Source organism: Pelophylax lessonae, assembly GCF_965119305.1.
Source record: "Pelophylax lessonae genome assembly, chromosome: 3".
NCBI classification, from domain to species: Eukaryota; Metazoa; Chordata; class Amphibia; order Anura; family Ranidae; genus Pelophylax; species Pelophylax lessonae.
This window is the reverse complement of record NC_138770.1, coordinates 171,591,915-171,611,227: the sequence shown is the minus strand read 5'-3', so window position 1 is coordinate 171,611,227 and position 19,313 is coordinate 171,591,915. Positions and strand designations below refer to the sequence as shown.

The following is a 19,313-nucleotide window of genomic DNA, read 5'->3' as shown; positions in this document are numbered from 1 at the left end:
TGCGTGTGACCGGCGGACTCGATGTCCGCCGGCCACACTACGATCGCTCCTGTGAAGGGAGAAAGACAGAGCAGCTTGTGTAAACAAGCTGCCTGTCAGTTCTCCCTGTGTAAAAGTAAAGATCTGACCGTTCTACTATGTAGAACGGTTGATCTTTGCTTTTACACCAATAGCAATGTCCCTACACAGTAGAAAGCACGCCCCTAGGACACACTTAACCCCTCCCTTCCCAATAAAGTTAACCCCTTCCCTGCCAGTGTCATTTTTGCAGTAACAGTGCATATGTATAGCACTGATTACTGCAGTAATGTCACTGGTAACCCCAAAAGTGTCAAAAATGTCAGTCAAGGGTCCGATCTGTCCGCCGCAATGTCGCAGTACCGAAAAAAAAATCGCAGATCGCCGCCATTACGCGTTAAAAAAAAAACACCAAAAATGACAAAAATCTTTCTCTTTGTTAGTAAACGCGATAACTTTTGCGCAAACCAATCAAAATACGCTTTTTGCGATTTTTTTTACCAAACATAGGTAGCATAAAACAAATTGGCCGAAAAATGTTAAAAAATTTTGATTTTTACTTTTTTTTTTGGGGAATTTCATATAAAAAAATGTGAAAAATATTGTTATTTTTGCAAAATTTACGCTCTTTTTTTGTTTATAGCGCGTGATCAAAAAATCGCACAGGTGATCAAATACCACCAAAAGAAAGCTCTGTTTGTGGGAAAAAAAGGACGTCAAATTCGTTTAGGTACAGCGTCGCACGACCGCGCAATTGTCCGTTAAAGTCACGCAGTAAAAAATCGCAAAAAAACCCCTGGTCCTTTAGCAGCCAAATCCTCCGGGGCTTAAGTGGTTAAGTAACTTTTGATTGACATAAAACAATTGTCAAGATTAAAATAAAACAATTGCCAATGACAATTTTCTGTGTTGGATTTCAATTCTGGATTCATCTATTATACTGTATTCTTGATCTAACCAGTATATTATGAGCTGGCCTACATATTTTTTACTGTTAAGTATGCTATCTGTGAAAGTAGTGTCATTATTGTACCTTACTAATAGCCTATATTGAGGATTTTAGTGTTTGTGCACACCTCATGAGACAGTTTTGAACCTTTCCTGCTTTTGTTTCTTGCAGAGAGGCAGAAAAAGAAGCAAGTGGAACAGATGGAAGATGGCATTGAAGATCTTAAGTACAAATTACAGAAGACTCAGTCTCAGCTGGAGACAGAAAGGGAGATGGAAAATCAGCGAAGGATGCAGGTGATGCAAGATTTAAAGAACATTTATATTAGGGATAATTTTGGATAATGCCTTCCAGTAGACTGAGTGTGAGCTCCTGTGAAATCTAGAGTTGCATTTATACCGATACCAGTATCTGTGCCAATACTAAGCATACCTGTACTCGTGCAAACTCTCCAATACCTAAAACCGATACCTTTGCGATGCAATTTGAGCCAATGCAAAATGAATGGCCTCAAATCGCACTGCAAAGAATCACATGTGATTTGAACAGGAATGCAATGTGAATCCTGTCCCAATTGCATGCGGTTTCCTGCACCACTCCTGTGTGAACTCAGGCTTGTCATAGTGACTTCAGCCTAGGTTCACACAGAAGCAGTGCGCGAAACCACATGCAATTCGGAACAGGATTCGTACCCCATTTCTGTTCTAATCGCATGTGCTTCTTTGCAGTGCGATTTGAGGCCATTCATTTTGTATGGGCTTAAATTGCACAGCAAAAGTATTGGTATCAGTGCAACCCTGGTAAAGTCTAATCTGGATCTAAAATGACCTTTGCAGAAATAGTCTAGGTCAGCCTTTCTCAAACTTTTTAGCCTAGAGTAACCCTTAAAATACACTTAGTATACAATACATTAGTGTATTGGTTAGTGGGACGGATGCTCCTTCCCTTGGTAGTCAAAGGAAAGACTAAAAGATCACTAAAAAAGATCATTGGCATCAGTGGCTACTTATGTAAGAGACTGAAATTGCTCTCCTCTCAATGAACCCTTTACAACTTTTGGAGGATCCCTAGTTGAGAAAGGCTGGTCTAGGTGTTAGAAGAGGCCTTGCCATAGACACCTATGATGTTCTATTTGTATGTTTGACAGCAGTTCCTATAAAACATGGGTCTTCACATTTTGTAAACAAAGTGCCAGATTATTGTCCCTAAGACTTCAGGGTGGCTGGACTGTGGCCATTAAACAATGCCTCAGGCTTAGTGGTCAGAGGGAGAAAAACATAGCACCTTTGGTCAGTAGGAGGAGGAATTGTGCCCCATAAATTTTATTAGCAGGAGAAATGATGCCCTATTATTGGTGTCAATGGGAAGAATGGCACCCCATAGTTGGTGTTAGTGAGCAATAGCTCCCTATTGTTGTTGTCTGTGGGAGGAATAGTGCCCCATTGTTGGTGTCAGTGGGAGGAATAATGCCCCATCATTGGTGTCAGTGGAGGCAATAGAGCCACATTGTAAGTGTCAGTGGGAGAAATGGTGCCCCATCATTGGTTTCAGTAGAAGTAATAGTGCCCCATCAATGGTGTCAATGGGAGAAATGGTGCCCCGTTCTTGATTTCAGGAGAAGGAATAGCCTCATTGGTGGCAGTGGGAAAATTAGTGCCTCATATTAGTGGGAGGAATAGTACCCCAAGGGCTGGATAAAGGCAAGCAAAGGGCCGCATCCGGTTTGGAGTTTGGAAACCACTGCTATAAAATTCACCTTGTTTCACCATGGCTGGTGTCAGAGATAGGTTAGGACTTTATACAACCTTTGGCAAACAGTTATGGGCTGTTTTTCACCATATCTTTATGCTTTTCTTCAGCTTTCTATTTAGTATTGGCTAAAGTGTAACTAAACTCAAAAAATAAATTAGACCCTAAATGTTCTACTTTCAGGAGCTGGAGGAAATTCGCCAGAGAGAGGAAAACATCAAGAAAGAATTTGCGAGATGGAAGGACGAAGAGCGAAGCAAGCTGCAGAATGATATGGATAAACTCCGACAACAGCTCTTCTCTCAGATCGAAGATATTACCCTGAAAAATAAAGCTGTATGTAGAAAGTGGGTTTGCTGCTATAGAGAATGGTTTCTGCCAACAGCTTTTTGTATGTACAGTAGTACTCCCAGATCTGAAACCGTGTGAGCCAATTTAGTTAAAACCTATGATGCTCTGTTAGATTCCTGGAACTTTTATAGAAGGACACCAAAAGCATTATATGAATATTTAAAGGCTTAAACATTTCAATCTACTGCTTCTCAGTTCAAGTGGGAAGCATTTTGCCATGTACCTGGTGGAGGCTGAGTTGACAAGAAGGCTTCCCTTACACCTCTTGTCCTGTTCCCCATGGGGTTGACGAAAGGATATAACAGGACACAGAGTGGCACTGGTGCCTGTAGGAGATCTGGGCCAGGAGGCCTTGTAGTAGATGCAGAGCTGAAGGCAGTGCAGCGGGAAAGCTGGCGATTGGCAGATGCAGGATCTTAGATGTGTGGTCAGGTGGGCAGAAGTTGGCACCAACCAGATAGCAGAGGTAGAGAATCAGAAACCATATATCAGAGCCATGCCAAGGTCAGTATCAGGCAAACAGAGAATGTACTGGAACAGCAGGCAGGAGGCAAAGTCAGGTCACAAGCCAGAATCATCAACAGAGTTTCAGGAACAGGCCGTGTCAGAACACAGACATAAACACAGGATTGGGTCACAGGCAGGAGGAGCTGACAACCACTCAGCAATGATCCTAAATCTTTCTGGGACTTAAATAGGCCATTAAGCACCAAACCAAAGCCATTCAAATGTGCATGCTTACGAACACGCTAATGTGCACGCATATGTGCATGCACACAGGCACATGTAAATGTGCACAATGCCCTGACTCTGTGCACAGTTCTGTGGACTGTCCTGAGTGCATGCAATAACTGAATACAATACCCAAGCTCTACTGCTAGTGATGCTATCCAAGGCTGAAAACAGTGCTCATGGCTGGGATGTGCAGTCCCTCAATATTTTTAATGTTGATAGATATAAGCTGGCAACTCAGTGGACTCAAATGTTGAAAATCTTTATTGGCTACACAAGTATATCCCCTAAACCAATGCTAATGCTTTTTGGCCGCTTTGGCCTTACTTATCTGAGTGCATGCACATTTCTTTGAGCATAGGGATGACTATGCTCTATTTCCTTGAAACATGTCTATAAAGCTGTCACATCATCATGGAGAGTAACGCTATCTATAGACTTTGGATGATCACCAATGGATGTGTCCAGTTTAAAGGGGATTAGTGTTTTATGCCGATGTCTATATTTTTCCCCTACTAGGTTCTCTGGCCACTTTTCTACAGATCTCGTCTGTTAATTAACCAGCAATATTGACCTAAACTAGTATATAGGTAAAGGTAGTGGTAGTGTACAAAAGGATTCTCAGCATCAGCATCACCCTGACTCCTGAACCCCCTAACACCTCTTTCTCTATGCTTTGTTCATATTTCATATCTGAGGTTTAAAACCACTTTAATGTTTGCTATACATTGCTCTGATTCTAAACAACACAATAGTTTGAGTCCTTATAGCAGATTTGAGCTCTGGTAGAAAACAGTCATGCAATTCATTCATGAAGCAGGAATATGATGGATAGTTGTCATACAGTTAATGCAACATTTTTGTACATTTCATTATTCATTAGATAATTCAAGAGATGGAGTCTAAAAAATCCGCACCCACCAATCTTGGTGAGCTCTTGGATGAAGAAGACCGACAGGAGCATCTGAAACTGCAGAAGGAGATATCAAACATAAGGGAGGAGAGAGAGAGACTGGTAAATACCTGAGGAAAGGGTGAATCATGCTAATCCATCAGTTTAATGCAGAAACACGGTGTCCCAGGAGAACAAGTCAAGGAATCTGCTTGTATAATTTATTTAGCACAGAGATTTGCAGCAGTATTAAATGCTAGCTGGAAAAAAAAATGTCCCTTTAGCAGCACATTACTATGAATTATTGCCCGTTCCTTTACTGTTTTACCCCAAAGCCTCACTTTGTCATTCCTATAGCCCACTTCACCTCCTCACACTCTCTGCTTGGGAGCGTGCTCTGCTTATATCATGCAACAATCAAGTGGCCTACTGCATCAGGACTACATGTCCCATGATTCCTTGGCCCTTTGCACATGGCACCTGTTAGCATTTAGCTTCTACTGTTTTTTTTTTGGTGGTGCCTGTGTGTCAGTGCACAGTGCCAGCCAGGAGCATACACATGAAGGTGCTCCAGGGAGCAAGGCAATGGAGCCACCATGGCGGGAGAAAACAATGCAATAGAGTTTTTGAAGACAGATTATCCAGTTTTTTCAACAATTTAGCTACTTAAAATATGAATGAGGTATGAAAATAAATATACATTTTTGCAAGACAGTTTTAATAACACTTTGATGATTTTGACTAAAATGTCATAGGTAGCCTCTGTCACTAGCAAATGATGATGCAATTTCAAAATTCACCCACAATGTTACTTCTAGGTGTAAATTTGTATCACATGGAGACTTTATAACATTTACAGAGATCTGTAAAGGCAGTCTGAACAGCTGGGCTTTAATTCTCCGATGGAGCAGCACAGTGGCTTAGTTATTAGCATGTCTGCCAGGACACTGCATTGAGTTTGCATGTTCTCCCTGTCTGTGTGTGGGTTTCTTCCCACACTTTAAGGATATGCTGGTAGGCCAATAAGTACAATTTGTAGGCAGATACAGTCTGTACTTTCCACTGCATTTGGCACTCACCCGAAGCAGCAATGCAGAAGGGGACAGGAGTTGTAAGGAACTTGGTTCCTCTAAAACTTCCTGTGGTCACAAGGAGGCAGCTGTCCAATTGGATGCTGACGCCCCATGCAACTTCTCTCTAAATATGTGTGTGTTTCCTCCCACACTTTAAAGACATGCTGGTACGTTAAATATTGCAATTTGTAAGCAGGTGCGGCCTGTACTTCCCGCTGCAGGTGGCGCTCAACCGAAGCGGCAATGCAGAAGGGGAAGGAAGTTGTAAGGAATTTGATTCCTCTATGACTTCCTGAAGAAGGAAGGCAGCACTGTCTGATTGGACACTGAGACTCCAATTGACTTCAGCAACCATCTTGGGTCAGGCAGAGTTGTTTTAAGACTCCGACTGCTTTATTTGGTGCACTTTTTGCAAGTGGCTATTGTAGGGACAGGTTTCCTGTCTGGCAGGGACAGTTCTTAGGGGTAGGGAAATATTCCTGAGGAGTAGGGCAGGACTATGTCCACCTCTCTTCAGGAAGTCTGCACATCGGGTGTGGACTAGCGAGGCCGCTTTCCACTCCTTGTTGCAGACACTGTTGTCGGCATCCTCAAGTCTTCAGACCTTTGTCACAGTTTGTAAGTGGCTCCAGACTGGTGTGCCTACCCGCTGGACCTGAATAAGTAGTGTTGAACCCTTTCTTCAATATAACTCTATTGCCTAACTCGGACGCTGTGTAATTACTGTCCGCCACACCATGCTGCACCTTGATCACACACTGATTACCCCCAAGATGGCTGCCTAAGGAGAAACATGCTATAATAGTACAAACAAAATGGAATTACAGGTAAACAGCTTATAATGAAATGGGAAGACAGACATATAGACACCTATAACTTCTCCATTTCATAGTGGGCTATAGTGCCTTGCTTGATATATTCATAAACGATGGGAACTGCTTCTCAAATATCATCATTTTATGTTTTTAGAGCATGGAATGGAAAAATAAGCTAAAAGAAATAAAGAAAGAACACAAAGCGGAAAAATTAGAGGTAAATAATGGTAATCATATTATTAGTACTAATTATCACATGACTGTTTTCCTTTAGTATATTCAGTAATAAAAACCTGCTTATTTATCATGTTTTTTTTTTTTTACTAAGGGTGCCTGACCTATGAGTTGTTAGCTTAGATGGGGTGATAAAAAGAGATCATGAGTTCATAAATGGCCAGGTCAGCCCTGTGATCATAACTACTCATCATTTGGAGTTTCAGTATAATGACACATTGGTCTAAGTATATTGCAGTATGGCGATACACTGATACCCTGAAGCAAATCATTCATATTTCATATTTGTTAATTGGAACATGAAGTCAGTTTGCAGGTGTAAAACAGATTCTGCCCTGCCCCAAACACATAGGATTCCATTTGAGTTTTCATTTAATATTGATTTAAAGCAAATGAAAAAAAAATAACTGATTTTTGTAATACTACTTTGTAACTGATATGCAGGCTTAGCCTTATCTTTTGGATTTATGACTACTCATATTCATTACAGAGCCTGCTTCCACAGCGTGCCCTGGTTATATCTTTGATGCATAATGGTGGATCTAGCAATGATGAGCCATGGGTATATCTGATGGTTCAGGATTTCTGCTGTTATTCCTAATGCATTCTACAACTACCCTCTACTGTCTCCTTGGCAGTAATGGGGAATAGTCCAACATGCACTAAATATTACATTTACAATTTGTTTAAAGCAATGTTTCTCAACCTTTTTTCAGTCAAGGCACCCTTTAAAATTCTGCATAATGTAGAGGCATCCCATTCTAAAATGCTAAAAAATGAAAATACAGTAATAGTTTACATAATGCATAAACATATTGGACTAGGTGGGACTTTATATGAGACCCAAGCTGGTGTTGCCCGGCGTCTCCATCCCTATAACAAAACACAAAATGAGGTTGAAGGATTGTAAGAGGTGCATGAAAGTCAGCCAGCCCCCAGTCTGATGTACTCACCCTCCAGTCTGTCACCAACCAAATAAAACCTGTCTCTTGGTACAAAGAACAGGGGTTTAGTTGACACACATTTGCAAACGCATGTGAAAGCTGCAGAGCCACTTCACGGCACCCTGTTATATCTGCAGTCCTACACTCTCAATTTAGTGTCCTCACACTGGAGGCACATGGCCGCTAATGGGTGGATGGGGGAACAGGTGAGAGGGAGACAGCCCAACCTCCCCCAACCCATCCCCATCCACAAACTGGCTGTTGTCTCAAAGACTCAAATCATTAGGTTTATAACCATGGTGCAAACTGGAAAGGACCAGCTGAAAAGCATTACACCTCCATCCCCTTGGTGGATGCAGCATATAGATAGGAAGGGATTTTATGTATGGGGCATGACCTGTAAAGCACACTGCCTTTGAAATCCCTAATTTCCTTTTGGGACTTTATGTGAGACAAGCAGGTCATGCTATTGGTCTCCATCCCTGTATACGGAAAACACTAAGGTCAAATCAAAACTGCATCCACCAAAAACGCACTGGTTACAGACTGGAGGGTGAGTACATCAGACTGGGGGCTGGCTGACTTTCATGCACCTCTTACAATCTTTCAACCTCATTTTGAGTTTACATAATGCAGCAACATCCACACATGTAGAACACCCAACATGAAAGGTTTATTATACTAAAGCAAAACACACCTTTGCACACAGGTACTGACTAGTATTCCAATGTTTCTCTTCCTCGCTCAGCTAATGTGACCCCAGTGCTTATAGAAAGGGGCAAGGGTGGAGCAAACCAGGATGGTGTGCAGGCGCCTGACGTCTTCCTTATCTGCAGCAACATCCACACATGTAGAACACCCAACATGAAAGGTTTATTATACTAAAGCAAAACACACCTTTGCACACAGGTACTGACTAGTATTCCAATGTTTCTCTTCCTCGCTCAGCTAATGTGACCCCAGTGCTTATAGAAAGGGGCAAGGGTGGAGCAAACCAGGATGGTGTGCAGGCGCCTGACGTCCTCCTTATCAACCAATTTCATTGGTTGATAGGAGGCCAGTGAATAGAAGGTTGTAATGGGGCACAATGATAATCTGTGTGGCTTCTTGTAAGTAAAAGGCAGGCTTGATTCACCCTCTGGTTTGTATACAATTTTTGGGCAGTTTTTAAGACTTTTCCCAAGGCATCCCTGAAGGAACGTGAAGGCACCCCAGGGTGCCTAAGCACCCTGGTTGAAAAAAGCTTGCTTAAAGCATGCTCTGTGAAGAGACGATCCTGCAATTATAGTGTGGCAGGGCGGCCCTCCTGTGCGAACCGACGTAGGTATACGTCGGTCGCGCCCTGCAGCTAGGGGGCGAGCGCGATCAAATCTGGTTTAACATATCGTGAATTAACTACTGATAATTGTGTGAGATGAGCCGCTTGATAGTATCTAAACAAGTCAGGCAACCCCAATCCACCTTGAGTCTTAGGTTAGAGTAGAATTTTCTTCGAAAAACGGTGTCCCCTATTGCCCCAAATATATTTTATTACCTTTGCCTTAAATCAGTTAAGCACCAAACTGGTTACTAGGATAGGCAGGGACCTTAAAAAAATAGAGAAGCGTCATTTTAACTGTGTGGAGTCTGCCCAACCAGGACAGATTATGAAGAGACCACTGCTGAAGGTCCGCTTCCAACCTATGGAGGGAGGGAGGGTAATTAGGTTTGAATAATGAGTCAAAATGGGCCGTCAACTGTATCCCCAAATACGGGATTGTATGTGGTTTTTGTTGGATAAAGTCCATTTATTCCAAAATTGATTTGCAAAAGGACCAAACGACCTTTGAATGTTTTGAGACTTTTTTCACAAATTTTCGTTTGAAATTCTAGTATTGCTTATACAGTGTTTCATATTTTTGTTTGAAATATGTTACAAACAAGCACATAGCCCACATGCAACTGTATTCGCACAGTATTATTTGAAAAACCCAAAATAATACAATTTAAATGAAAGGTTACGCTTCAGTAATGCATACAGTGAGGGGAAAAAAGTATTTGATCCCCTGCTGATTTTGTACATTAGCCCACAGACAAAGAAATGATCGTTCTATAATTTTAATGGTAGGTTTATTTTAACAGCGAGAGACAGAATCAGAACAAAAATATCCAGAAAAACGCATTTCAAAAAAGTTTTAAATCTATTTAATTTAATGAGTGAAATAAGTATTTGATCCCCTATAAGTCAGCAAGATATCTGGCTCCCACGTGTCTTCTATATAGGTAATGAGCTGAGATTAGAAGCACTTTCTTAAAGAGAGTGCTCCTAATCTCAGCTTGTTACCTGTATAAAGGACACCTGTCCACAGAAGCAATCAATCAATCAGATTCCAATCTCTCCACCATAGCCAAGACCAAAGAGTTGTCCAAGAATGTCAGGGACAAGACTGTAGACCTACACAAGGCTTGAATGTGTTACAAGACCAACGCCAAGCAGGTTGGTGAGACAGTAGTTGGTGTGATCGTTCGCAAATGGAAGAAACACAAAATAACTGTCAATCTCCCTCGGTCTGGGGCTTCATGCAAGATTCACCTCGTGGAGTTTCAATGATTATGAGAACGGATGAGGAATCAGCCCAGAACTACAAAGGAGAATCTTGTCAATGATCTCAAGGCAGCTGGGACCAGAGTCACCAAGAAAACAATTGGTAACACACTACACCGTGAAGGACTGATATCCTGCAGTGCCCGCAAGGTCCCCTTGCTCAAGAAAGCACATGTTCTTTATCTAATGCATAGAATGCATTAAGATAAAGAAAAACCTTCTGACTTTACACTCCTTTATTGACTTGGAGAGGATCTGCAAAGAGGAGTGGGAGAAAATCCCTTCTGAGATATGTCCAAACCTGATGGCCAACTACAAAAAACGTCAAATCTCTGTGATTGCCAACAAGGGTTTTATCACCTAGTACTAAATCATGTTTTGCGAAGGCGTCAAATACTTATTTCACTCATTAAAATGCAAATCAATTTATAACTTTTTAAAAAAATATTTTTCTGAACTTTTTTGTTGTTATTCGGTCTCTCACTATTAAAATAAACCTACAATTAAAATGTTAGACTGATCATTTCTTTGTCAGTGGGCAAACACACAAAATCAACAGGGGATCAAATACCTTTTTCCCTCAATGTACATTATTCAATATTTATAGTCAAGATATTTCTGTACATATAGCAATATTATTGTCCTGTGATCTGCAGCTTCTAAATGAAAACAGCAGACTGAGAGCATCCTTGTCTAATGATCAGCGGGCCAGAGATGAACAGTTCGAGTCAACTATGCAGACACTAAACTCTACAATACAAAACCAGAAGAAGCTCATCAAGTCACAGGAGAAGAAGGTTAGTGCTGACTTCTTAGCACTACTTGCGGTAGCTTGGCTAGCTGCCTTTCTAAAATCTTTATGTATGCACTAAAGCCCCTTTCACAAAGTCGTGCGACTTGAAGGAATGCCTGTGTAATCTTGAGATCTATGGACCTAAAGTCACATTAAAGCCGGACCAGAGTAGTGCAGAAACTTTGAAGTCTCACAGATATAAAACGTTACTCATAGGAAATCATGGGGTATGACTTGTCATGCGACTGTGAAGTTCAAAGTCGCAGGACAAGTCGCACAAGTGTGAATAGGGCCTAAAATATATGACATCATTATATTAGACAGGCTTACCTCATCATATTACAATAAATTAATAAAACTAGATTAAAACGATTTTCATGCTAAGAAAATGTTCTGCAAGTAGCTGAAAATATCTAATAATCGTCAATGTACCTGAATCTTTCTGTGGACTGAGCAGAAATAACAAACAACGTTATCTTTTTTCCAAGTTGTCTTCTGTAAACTACTAATCCCCTCCCTCCCCTTCCTTGCAAAGAGATGAACAGGGGAAAATGCATATGTACTGGGTAGCAAAGTTCCTTGGTGGTTAGCACTTCTGCCTTGCAACACTCAGGTCCTCGGGTTAAATTCCCACCAGGACTTTATCTGCATAGAGTTTTAATGTTCTCCCTGCACATGCGTGGGTTTCTCAGGCTACTGCGGTTTCTCTCTACACTCTGGACCGACTGGTAAGGTCAATCCACGAGGAAGCTTCCGACGGATCCTCAAAGAAATGATGTTGACCCCCAGCAATAATACGGAGCTTTCGTAGGATACAGCATGGCATAGGAGGCATGTAGTTTCTGCAGACGCTGTTTGACCGCGAAGAATTTCGCCCTGCTCCTCTGCACTTCAGCGGAGAAATCCGGGTAAAACGAGACCCGCACCCCATTATACTGTATATCCCGCCGCTCTCTCGCCAGTCTCAGGATAGTCTCTTTGTCTCTATAATTAAGCAAGCGGGCAAGCATGGTCCTTGGCGGGCGGCCCGGTTGCAGGGGACGAGGGGGAACCCTGTGGGCCCTCTCAACGGCATAAAGAGGGGAGAAGGCATCCCCACCAAAAGTTTCTTTGAGCCAAGAGTCCACAAAGTCCGTGGGGTCTCTCCCCTCCACTTCCTCAGGCAGACCCACAATGTGAACATTGTTCCGCCGAAGGCGGTTCTCAACATCCTCAGCCCGCTGTTCTAGGGCCCTGGTCATGCCAGCAGTATGGCGGGACTCCCTGGTCAGGGGGGGTAGCTGGTCCTCCAAGTCACTCACTCTCCCCTCCACAGCCGTGGTGCGCTCCCTGACCTTCTGGAGGTCCTGCCGAAGAAGGGACACCGCTTCTGTCAGGCCCCCAAATTGCTTTTTGAGGTGGTCTACATTGGTGTTGCATCTGTTAACTGCCCGCAGGATATCTGCAAGGGTGGGCTGCTCCTCCACTTCCCCGTCACCCTGCTCCATCACCTCCTCACCCTCAACAGCACAGTCCTCCACTCCAGGGCCAACCACACCCGGGCTGACGGGGCCAGAAGCACCCGCACTGGTACTGGCGTCTGGAGGTCTCCCTTTCCCCACCGAGCCAGGGGATTTCTGTGCATAGTAGCGCATATCGCGCTGCGGCTCTTTGGGTGGATTTTTCGGGGGCTTGGTGGACTTACTGGAGGTGGTGGGCTTCTCGGAGCCTCTCGTCCGCTGCGGCAGGCCGTGCGTGAGGCCATCTTGGGGCCCAGACATCCCGGAGTTCTCCCGCAATTTGCGGCGGTGCATCGCCCGAAGGCCAGCCGGAGGGATCACAGGCGTGTACCCGACGGTACAAGGATGCCGTCGATACCCGGTAAGCGGCGTAGGAGACCGGGGAAAGGATCGATGTACGGATTAGAGCGGGAGCTCAGTGAGATGCGTCCTCTCACATGCCGTTCCTGGCCACGCCCCCTGGTAAGGTAATTAGCAACTCTGAATTGGCCCTAGTACAGTGAGGGAAAAAAGTATTTGATCCCCTGCAGATTTTGTACATTTGCCGATTGAAAAAAAAAATCAACAGTCTATAATTTTAATGGTTAATCTTCAGTTTAGAAGCAGGACTAGAACCTTCAGGGCCCAGTGCAAGAAACCATGAAGGGCCCACCTGATCCGCAGCCGGGGCCCTAACCTCTGAGCCGGTGATGGAACGCTAGGGCCTGGTCACAAGTGAGACCTTTGCGACCCTGATAGTTCCACTACTGGTGTCAGTAGTTTTTTAGTTTTGTTATTGTTTTCATTTTTTTTTTTTACAATTTTATTTTCTTTTTTACAGGCTTTTAGGGTCCCTATTGGGAGCTTTGGTGAGATGTCAGGGGTCTAAACAGACCTCTGATGTTTCACCTTTGAGACAGGTAAAGGAGATTGAGGACACAGTCCACATCTCTGAAACCTCAGCTGCACAAAATAATGAACAGTAATATCTCTGTATAGAGCTTCCTGTTCATTCACAAACTGGAGTATAGTAAACACAGTTTACTATGCTTCAGTTATGAATCAACAGAGTCAGTGATTGGTAAGGATTCATTAACCACTTCTGAACCGGAAGGATTTGCCCCCTTAATGACCAGGCCATATTTTGTGATTCGGCACTGCTTACTTTAAACGGACATACGATGCTGAACCTAAATAAAATTGATGTCCTTTTTTTCCCATAAATAGAGCTTTCTTTTGGTGGTATTTGATCACCTCTGCGATTTTTATTTTTTGTGCTATAAACAAAAAAAGAGTGACAATTCTGAAAAAAAAAAAAACAATATTTTTCACTTTCTGCTATATAACATTCCCAAAAAAAAAAATGTTTTAACATTTTAGGCCAATTTGTTTTCTGCTACATATTTTTGGTAAAAAAATTGCAATAAGTGTATTTTGATTGGTTTGCGCAAAAGTTATCGTGTCTACAAACTACGGGAAAGATTTATGTCATTTTTTTTTTTTTTTTTTACTGTTAATGGCAATTTTTAGCGGGACTGCGACATTGCGACGGACAGATCAGACCCCTAACTGACATTTTTGACACTTTTGGGGGGACCAGTGACATTACTACAGTAATCAGTGCTAAAAATTTGCACGGTTACTGTAATAATGAACTAGGTAAAAAATCTATTATGCGCTATCACTAAAGAGTAAGCTGCCAGCACTAAATAACTGATATACAGATTAACCACTTTACCCCCGCTCACTGTGCTTGTGGCACAGTGGCTCGTTCCCGTCCAGCGACGTAGACCTACGTCGCTGGACTCCTCCCCCTGTATTCAGTCACAGCGGGAGTCGGGCCAGGGGAGGAGCGGCGGTGAGGAGCGGCGGGGAATCGAGTTTGGAGATCCGCCCGCTTGTGTAAACAAAGCGGGCAGATCTCCTAAGTGACAAACAGTGACAGATTGCAGGGTTCAGCATAGCTGAACATGCGATCTGTCCTTGTGTCACTCAGTCACCTCCCCCTACACACGTCAGTAAGCACCAGGCATACATTAACCCCTCCCTCTCCAATAAAATTAACCCCTTCCCTGCCAGTGTCATTTTTACAGTAACAGTGCATATTTATAGCACTGATTACTGTAGTAATGTCACTGGTACCCCCAAAAGTGTCAAAAATGTCAGTCAAGGGTCCGATCTGTCCGCCGCAATGTCGCAGTCCCGCAAAAAAAAAAAAATCGCAGATCGCCGCCATTACTCGTTTAAAAAAAACACCAAAAATGACAGAAATCTTTCCCTTAGTTAGTAAACGCAATAACTTTTGCGCAAACCAATCAAAATACGCTTATTGTGATTTTTTTTTACCAAACATAGGTAGCAGAAAACAAATTGGCCAAAAATTTAAAAAAATTTTGATTTTTACTTTTTTTTGGGGGGGAATTTCATATAAAAAATGTGAAAAATATTGTTTTTCAAAATGTATGCTCTTTTTTTGTTTATAGCGCAAAAAGTAAAAATTGTACAGGTGATCAAATACCACCAAAAGAAAGCTCTGTTTGTGGGAAAAAAAAAGGACGTAAATTTAGTTTGGGTACGGCGTCGCAAGACCGCGCAATTGTCAGTTAAAGTCGCACAGTGCCGAATCGCAAAAAGTGGCCTGGACGTAAGACAGCAAAATCCTCCGGTGGTAAAGTGGTTAAAGAAAAAACAAGTGGATAATATGTGCAGCGCTAAATATTGTGACATGACAATGAAACATGATCACAGAAAAAAATCACATAAACCAAGTGATAATTAGTGACACAGGAAAAGGTGCTACTGAAAGGTGAAATAAATCCCGTCACCAGATGAATAAGTGAAATGGGCGCTCATCAGATGCTGTGGGAGCACCGGCGGTGGAAGAGGGCTAGATGCTCCATGTTTCTGAGAACAAGGGATGCTTCGCATTCAATAGTGGCTGTTCATTTAAAGAGGACACGTAGGACTTTGCAATAGAACCTGCCTAGAAGCTGTATCTTGAGGAATGAGGATTGTACAGATGGTTCATAATTAGAAATGCAGTTATGACCTGTATTACTATATAGGTCCATGTCCAAGGTGAATGAGGGACATTCAGTTCATTTCCTTCCCTCTCCTATGAGCCTGGACCTACAACTCTGAAGGAGGAAATTTGGATTATCTCAAAAGGCCTGTCTATCGTACAGCATCTGGTGAGCGCCCTTTTCACTTATTCATCTCGTTACGGGATTTATTTCACCTTTAAGTTGCACCTTTTCCTGATATCAGGATTTTTTCACTCATTGGGACTTTATTATATGATTTTCATATCGATATGGGACTTCAGTGATTCCACTACCAATTATTATATCTCAATTATTGATTAATTATCACTTGGTTTATGTGATTTTTTGTGATCATGTTTCATTATCATATCACAATATTTAGCACTGCAAATATTATCCACTTACTGTAATAATGGCACTGGCAGGGAAGGGGTTAACACTGTGGGTGATCAAAGGGTTAAATTTGAGCCTAGGGGAGTGATTCTAACTGTAAGGGGGCAGGGCTTGTGAAATGATCATAGAGACCTGCGATCCTACACAGAGAGTGGGTCAGGAGAGCCCACAGACAGTGTGGCAGGAGAGAGCACACAGGGGGACTGCAGCTGCTGAATGCCTGGGGGAGGGAATAGAGGAGAAACAGGCTTTCAGCGGCTGCAGGAGGGGATCGATTTCTCAACATGCCCTTGCCACCTTTCCTATCCAGTTGTAAAGGTGGGCCGCAGGGGCCCCCTGGAGCATGGGCCTGGTTGCAATTGTGACCCCTGTGACCTCTATAGTTATAGTTGTGGCTGGTGCCGGGGTGCGGGGCCACCCTGGCTCGGGGGGCAGAACTGTCAGAGGCTGTGCGGCGTGTTACTGGCGAGGAAAGTCATGTTGTGGCGCATCCCATCAGCCTTTAAAAACACCAGGAGCTGAGCAGCCGAAATGGAGGAGCCCTCATGGTGGTCTGATGGAGTGTACGGACCATCCAGATTCCACAAGGACAGAGTCATGCACCAGCTGAGCAGCATCCACAGCTCCCCAGGCATCCACAGCACGAATGGACCAACCCAGGGCAGGCACACAAGTAAGTCAAGCCTGCATTCTCAGACTTCCTTACCTTAAGATATCAGATGATACTTCCCACATGTACATGCAGTCATGCTTGCAATCACCTTTGTGGATAGAAGAATGGCATGATGAAGGTGTGGAGGGAGAAAGTAATAAGGGATGAGGTAATAAATAGAGGAAGTGATGGTGTTTTGGATGGAATGGATGAATTAATGGATGCAGCAGTGGATTGAGGGATGGATGCAGGTGGTGAAGGAGGGACGGAGACAGGAGAGAATGGAAGCAGGAGGTGATGGAGGGATGGAGGCAGGAAGTGATGAAGGGATGGAGGCAGGAGGGGATGGAGAGTGGAGGCAGGAGGTGATGAAGGGATGGAGGCAGGAGGTTATTGAGCGAAGGAGACAGGAGGTGATGGACAGATGGAGACAGGAGGTGATAGAGACAGGAGGTGATGGAGGCAGGAGGTGATGGAGGGATGGAGACAGGAGGTGATGGAGGCAGGAGGTGATGGAGAAATGGGGACAGAAGGAGATGGAGGGATGGAGATAGGAGATGATGGAGGCAGGAGATGATGGAGACAGGAGGGGATGGAGACAGGAGGTGATGGAGGGATGGAGGCAGGAGGTAATGGGGTGATGGAGATAGGAGGTGATGGAGGGATGGAGACAGGAGGTGATCGAGGGATGGTGTGATGGAGACAGGAGGTGATGGAGGGATGGTATAATGGAGACAGGAGGTGATGGAGGGATGGTATGATGGAGACAGGAGGTGATGGTGTGATGGAGACAGGAAGTCTTTAGAATTGGGCACATAAATTCTGGTGATCCCAGAGGCTACTTGGGATTTTCCCTCACTTTCTGTGGTTGCTATGGAACCAAAATAAGTGTGGAAATCTTTCCAGTTGGACATAGGTGACAAAAACTAATGAGCTAAATAATCCACCCTATTATATAGAAAATATCAGCAATAGTTTTTTTTTTAATCTACCTTAAATCACATTGCTATTTGCATATTGTACTTGTTTGCAGCCTAAATACTGAAATTTTGTAACTTTTGTAAAATGCCAGTAAAAACTTGGCTATGCCAGTATATTTTGGGTGTCGTGTCAGTAAATTTCAATTTGGCAAGATGGCAACACTGCAGGAAACTGTGAATGAATGATGCGGCCGTTTGGGCAGAGCTGATTTCAAACTCTGACAGCTGTTGCAGGGAGGGGATCCCAGTCCACTGTCACAGGGATGGGGGGAGGGGGTGCATGCTGAACATGTTACATGTTACACCCTAAACACCAATGTAACTTGTTCAGAAAGATGAACCTAGTCTTTAATCCTTTCACTTCCAGGTCTGTACGTCGTACCTGACAGCCTGACAGCGGGGCGTTTTACACACAATTTGGTGGCTGCAGCCACCAGGATTGTGTTTAAAACTGACAGGCAGAGTCCTGCCTGGCAGGTGGAAGCATTTGGGCGGCTGTGCTGCCGCCAGATTTATTTCACAACCCCTGGTACCGTCAACCCCCCGCGCCCCCCACCATGTATTCCGGGGTCCGCTCTCCCATCTGCAGGCCCGGGACCAACATGGCGGGTTGTGACTGAGAAAGTGACTCAGAAAGCGACTTGTATGATGTCACTTATGGGTCGCCTGTCACTTTCCCTGGCTAGCATAGCCGGGAAGGAATGTTTTGCAATGACCCTGCATGTCTCATTAAAGAGAACCTGTCACCTAAAAATCATTGAGAGTTGAAAAAACTAGGGCACACAGGCCTAGTACATTATCCCCATATTTAAAAAAAAAAATCATTAATTAACTCCTTTCTGACCGCCTGCCGCAGTACGCTCCCAGGCAAATTGCGGTACATGTACAGCGCTCGCTCTCGGGAGTCTAGGGGGCGAGCGCGCTGCGGCACGCTCCCGCCCCCGCTCATCAGCGGGGAAGCCGATGCGTGGGTCAGGCGTTGTAAACACAGCCGACCGTCCTTCTCCCTGGGATGACCACAGAGCCCATTATCCTGCTCAGAAGCCACGCCCCCTACAGTTAGAATCACTCCCCCAGGCTCACATTTAACCCCTTGATCACCCACAGGGTTAACCTCCCTTCCCTGCCAATGGCATTATTACAGTAACAGTGCATATTTTTAGCACTGATTACTGTAGTAATGTCACTGGTACCCCCAAAAGTGTCATAAATGTCAGTTAGGGGTCCGATCTGTCCGACGCAATGTCGCAGTCCCGCAAAAAAACGCAGATCGCCACCATTACTAGTAAAAAAAAACAAAAACAATAAAAATGACAAAAATTTCTGCCGTAGTTAGTAGACGTGATAACTTTTGCGCAAACCAATCAAAATACGCTTATTGCAATTTTTTTTTACCAAAAATATGTAGCAGAAAACAAATTGGCCTAAAATGTTAAAAAATTTTGATTTTTACATTTTTTTTGGGGGGAATGTCATATAGTAGAATGTGAAAAATATTGTTTTTTTTTTTTTTTTTCAAAATTGTCGCTCTTTTTTGTTTATAGCACAAAAAATAAAAATTGCACAGATGATCAAATATCACCAAAAGAAAGCTCTATTTGTGGGAAAAAAAGGACGTAAATTTCGTTTGGG

The 19,313-nt window shown here is 43.4% G+C and overlaps 1 protein-coding gene across 1 annotated transcript in view; it reads left to right on the top strand.

Moving 5' to 3' along the window:
- DZIP1L (DAZ interacting zinc finger protein 1 like) overlaps positions 1-19,313 on the top strand; it is a 74,914-nt gene that overhangs the window by 34,795 nt on the left and 20,806 nt on the right. The window contains exons 4-8 of the mRNA XM_082252095.1: positions 1,139-1,263; positions 2,900-3,052; positions 4,683-4,814; positions 6,734-6,796; positions 10,998-11,138. Of these exons, the coding sequence (XP_082108221.1) occupies positions 1,139-1,263; positions 2,900-3,052; positions 4,683-4,814; positions 6,734-6,796; positions 10,998-11,138 (614 nt within the window). The remainder of the gene's footprint in view (positions 1-1,138; positions 1,264-2,899; positions 3,053-4,682; positions 4,815-6,733; positions 6,797-10,997; positions 11,139-19,313) is intronic.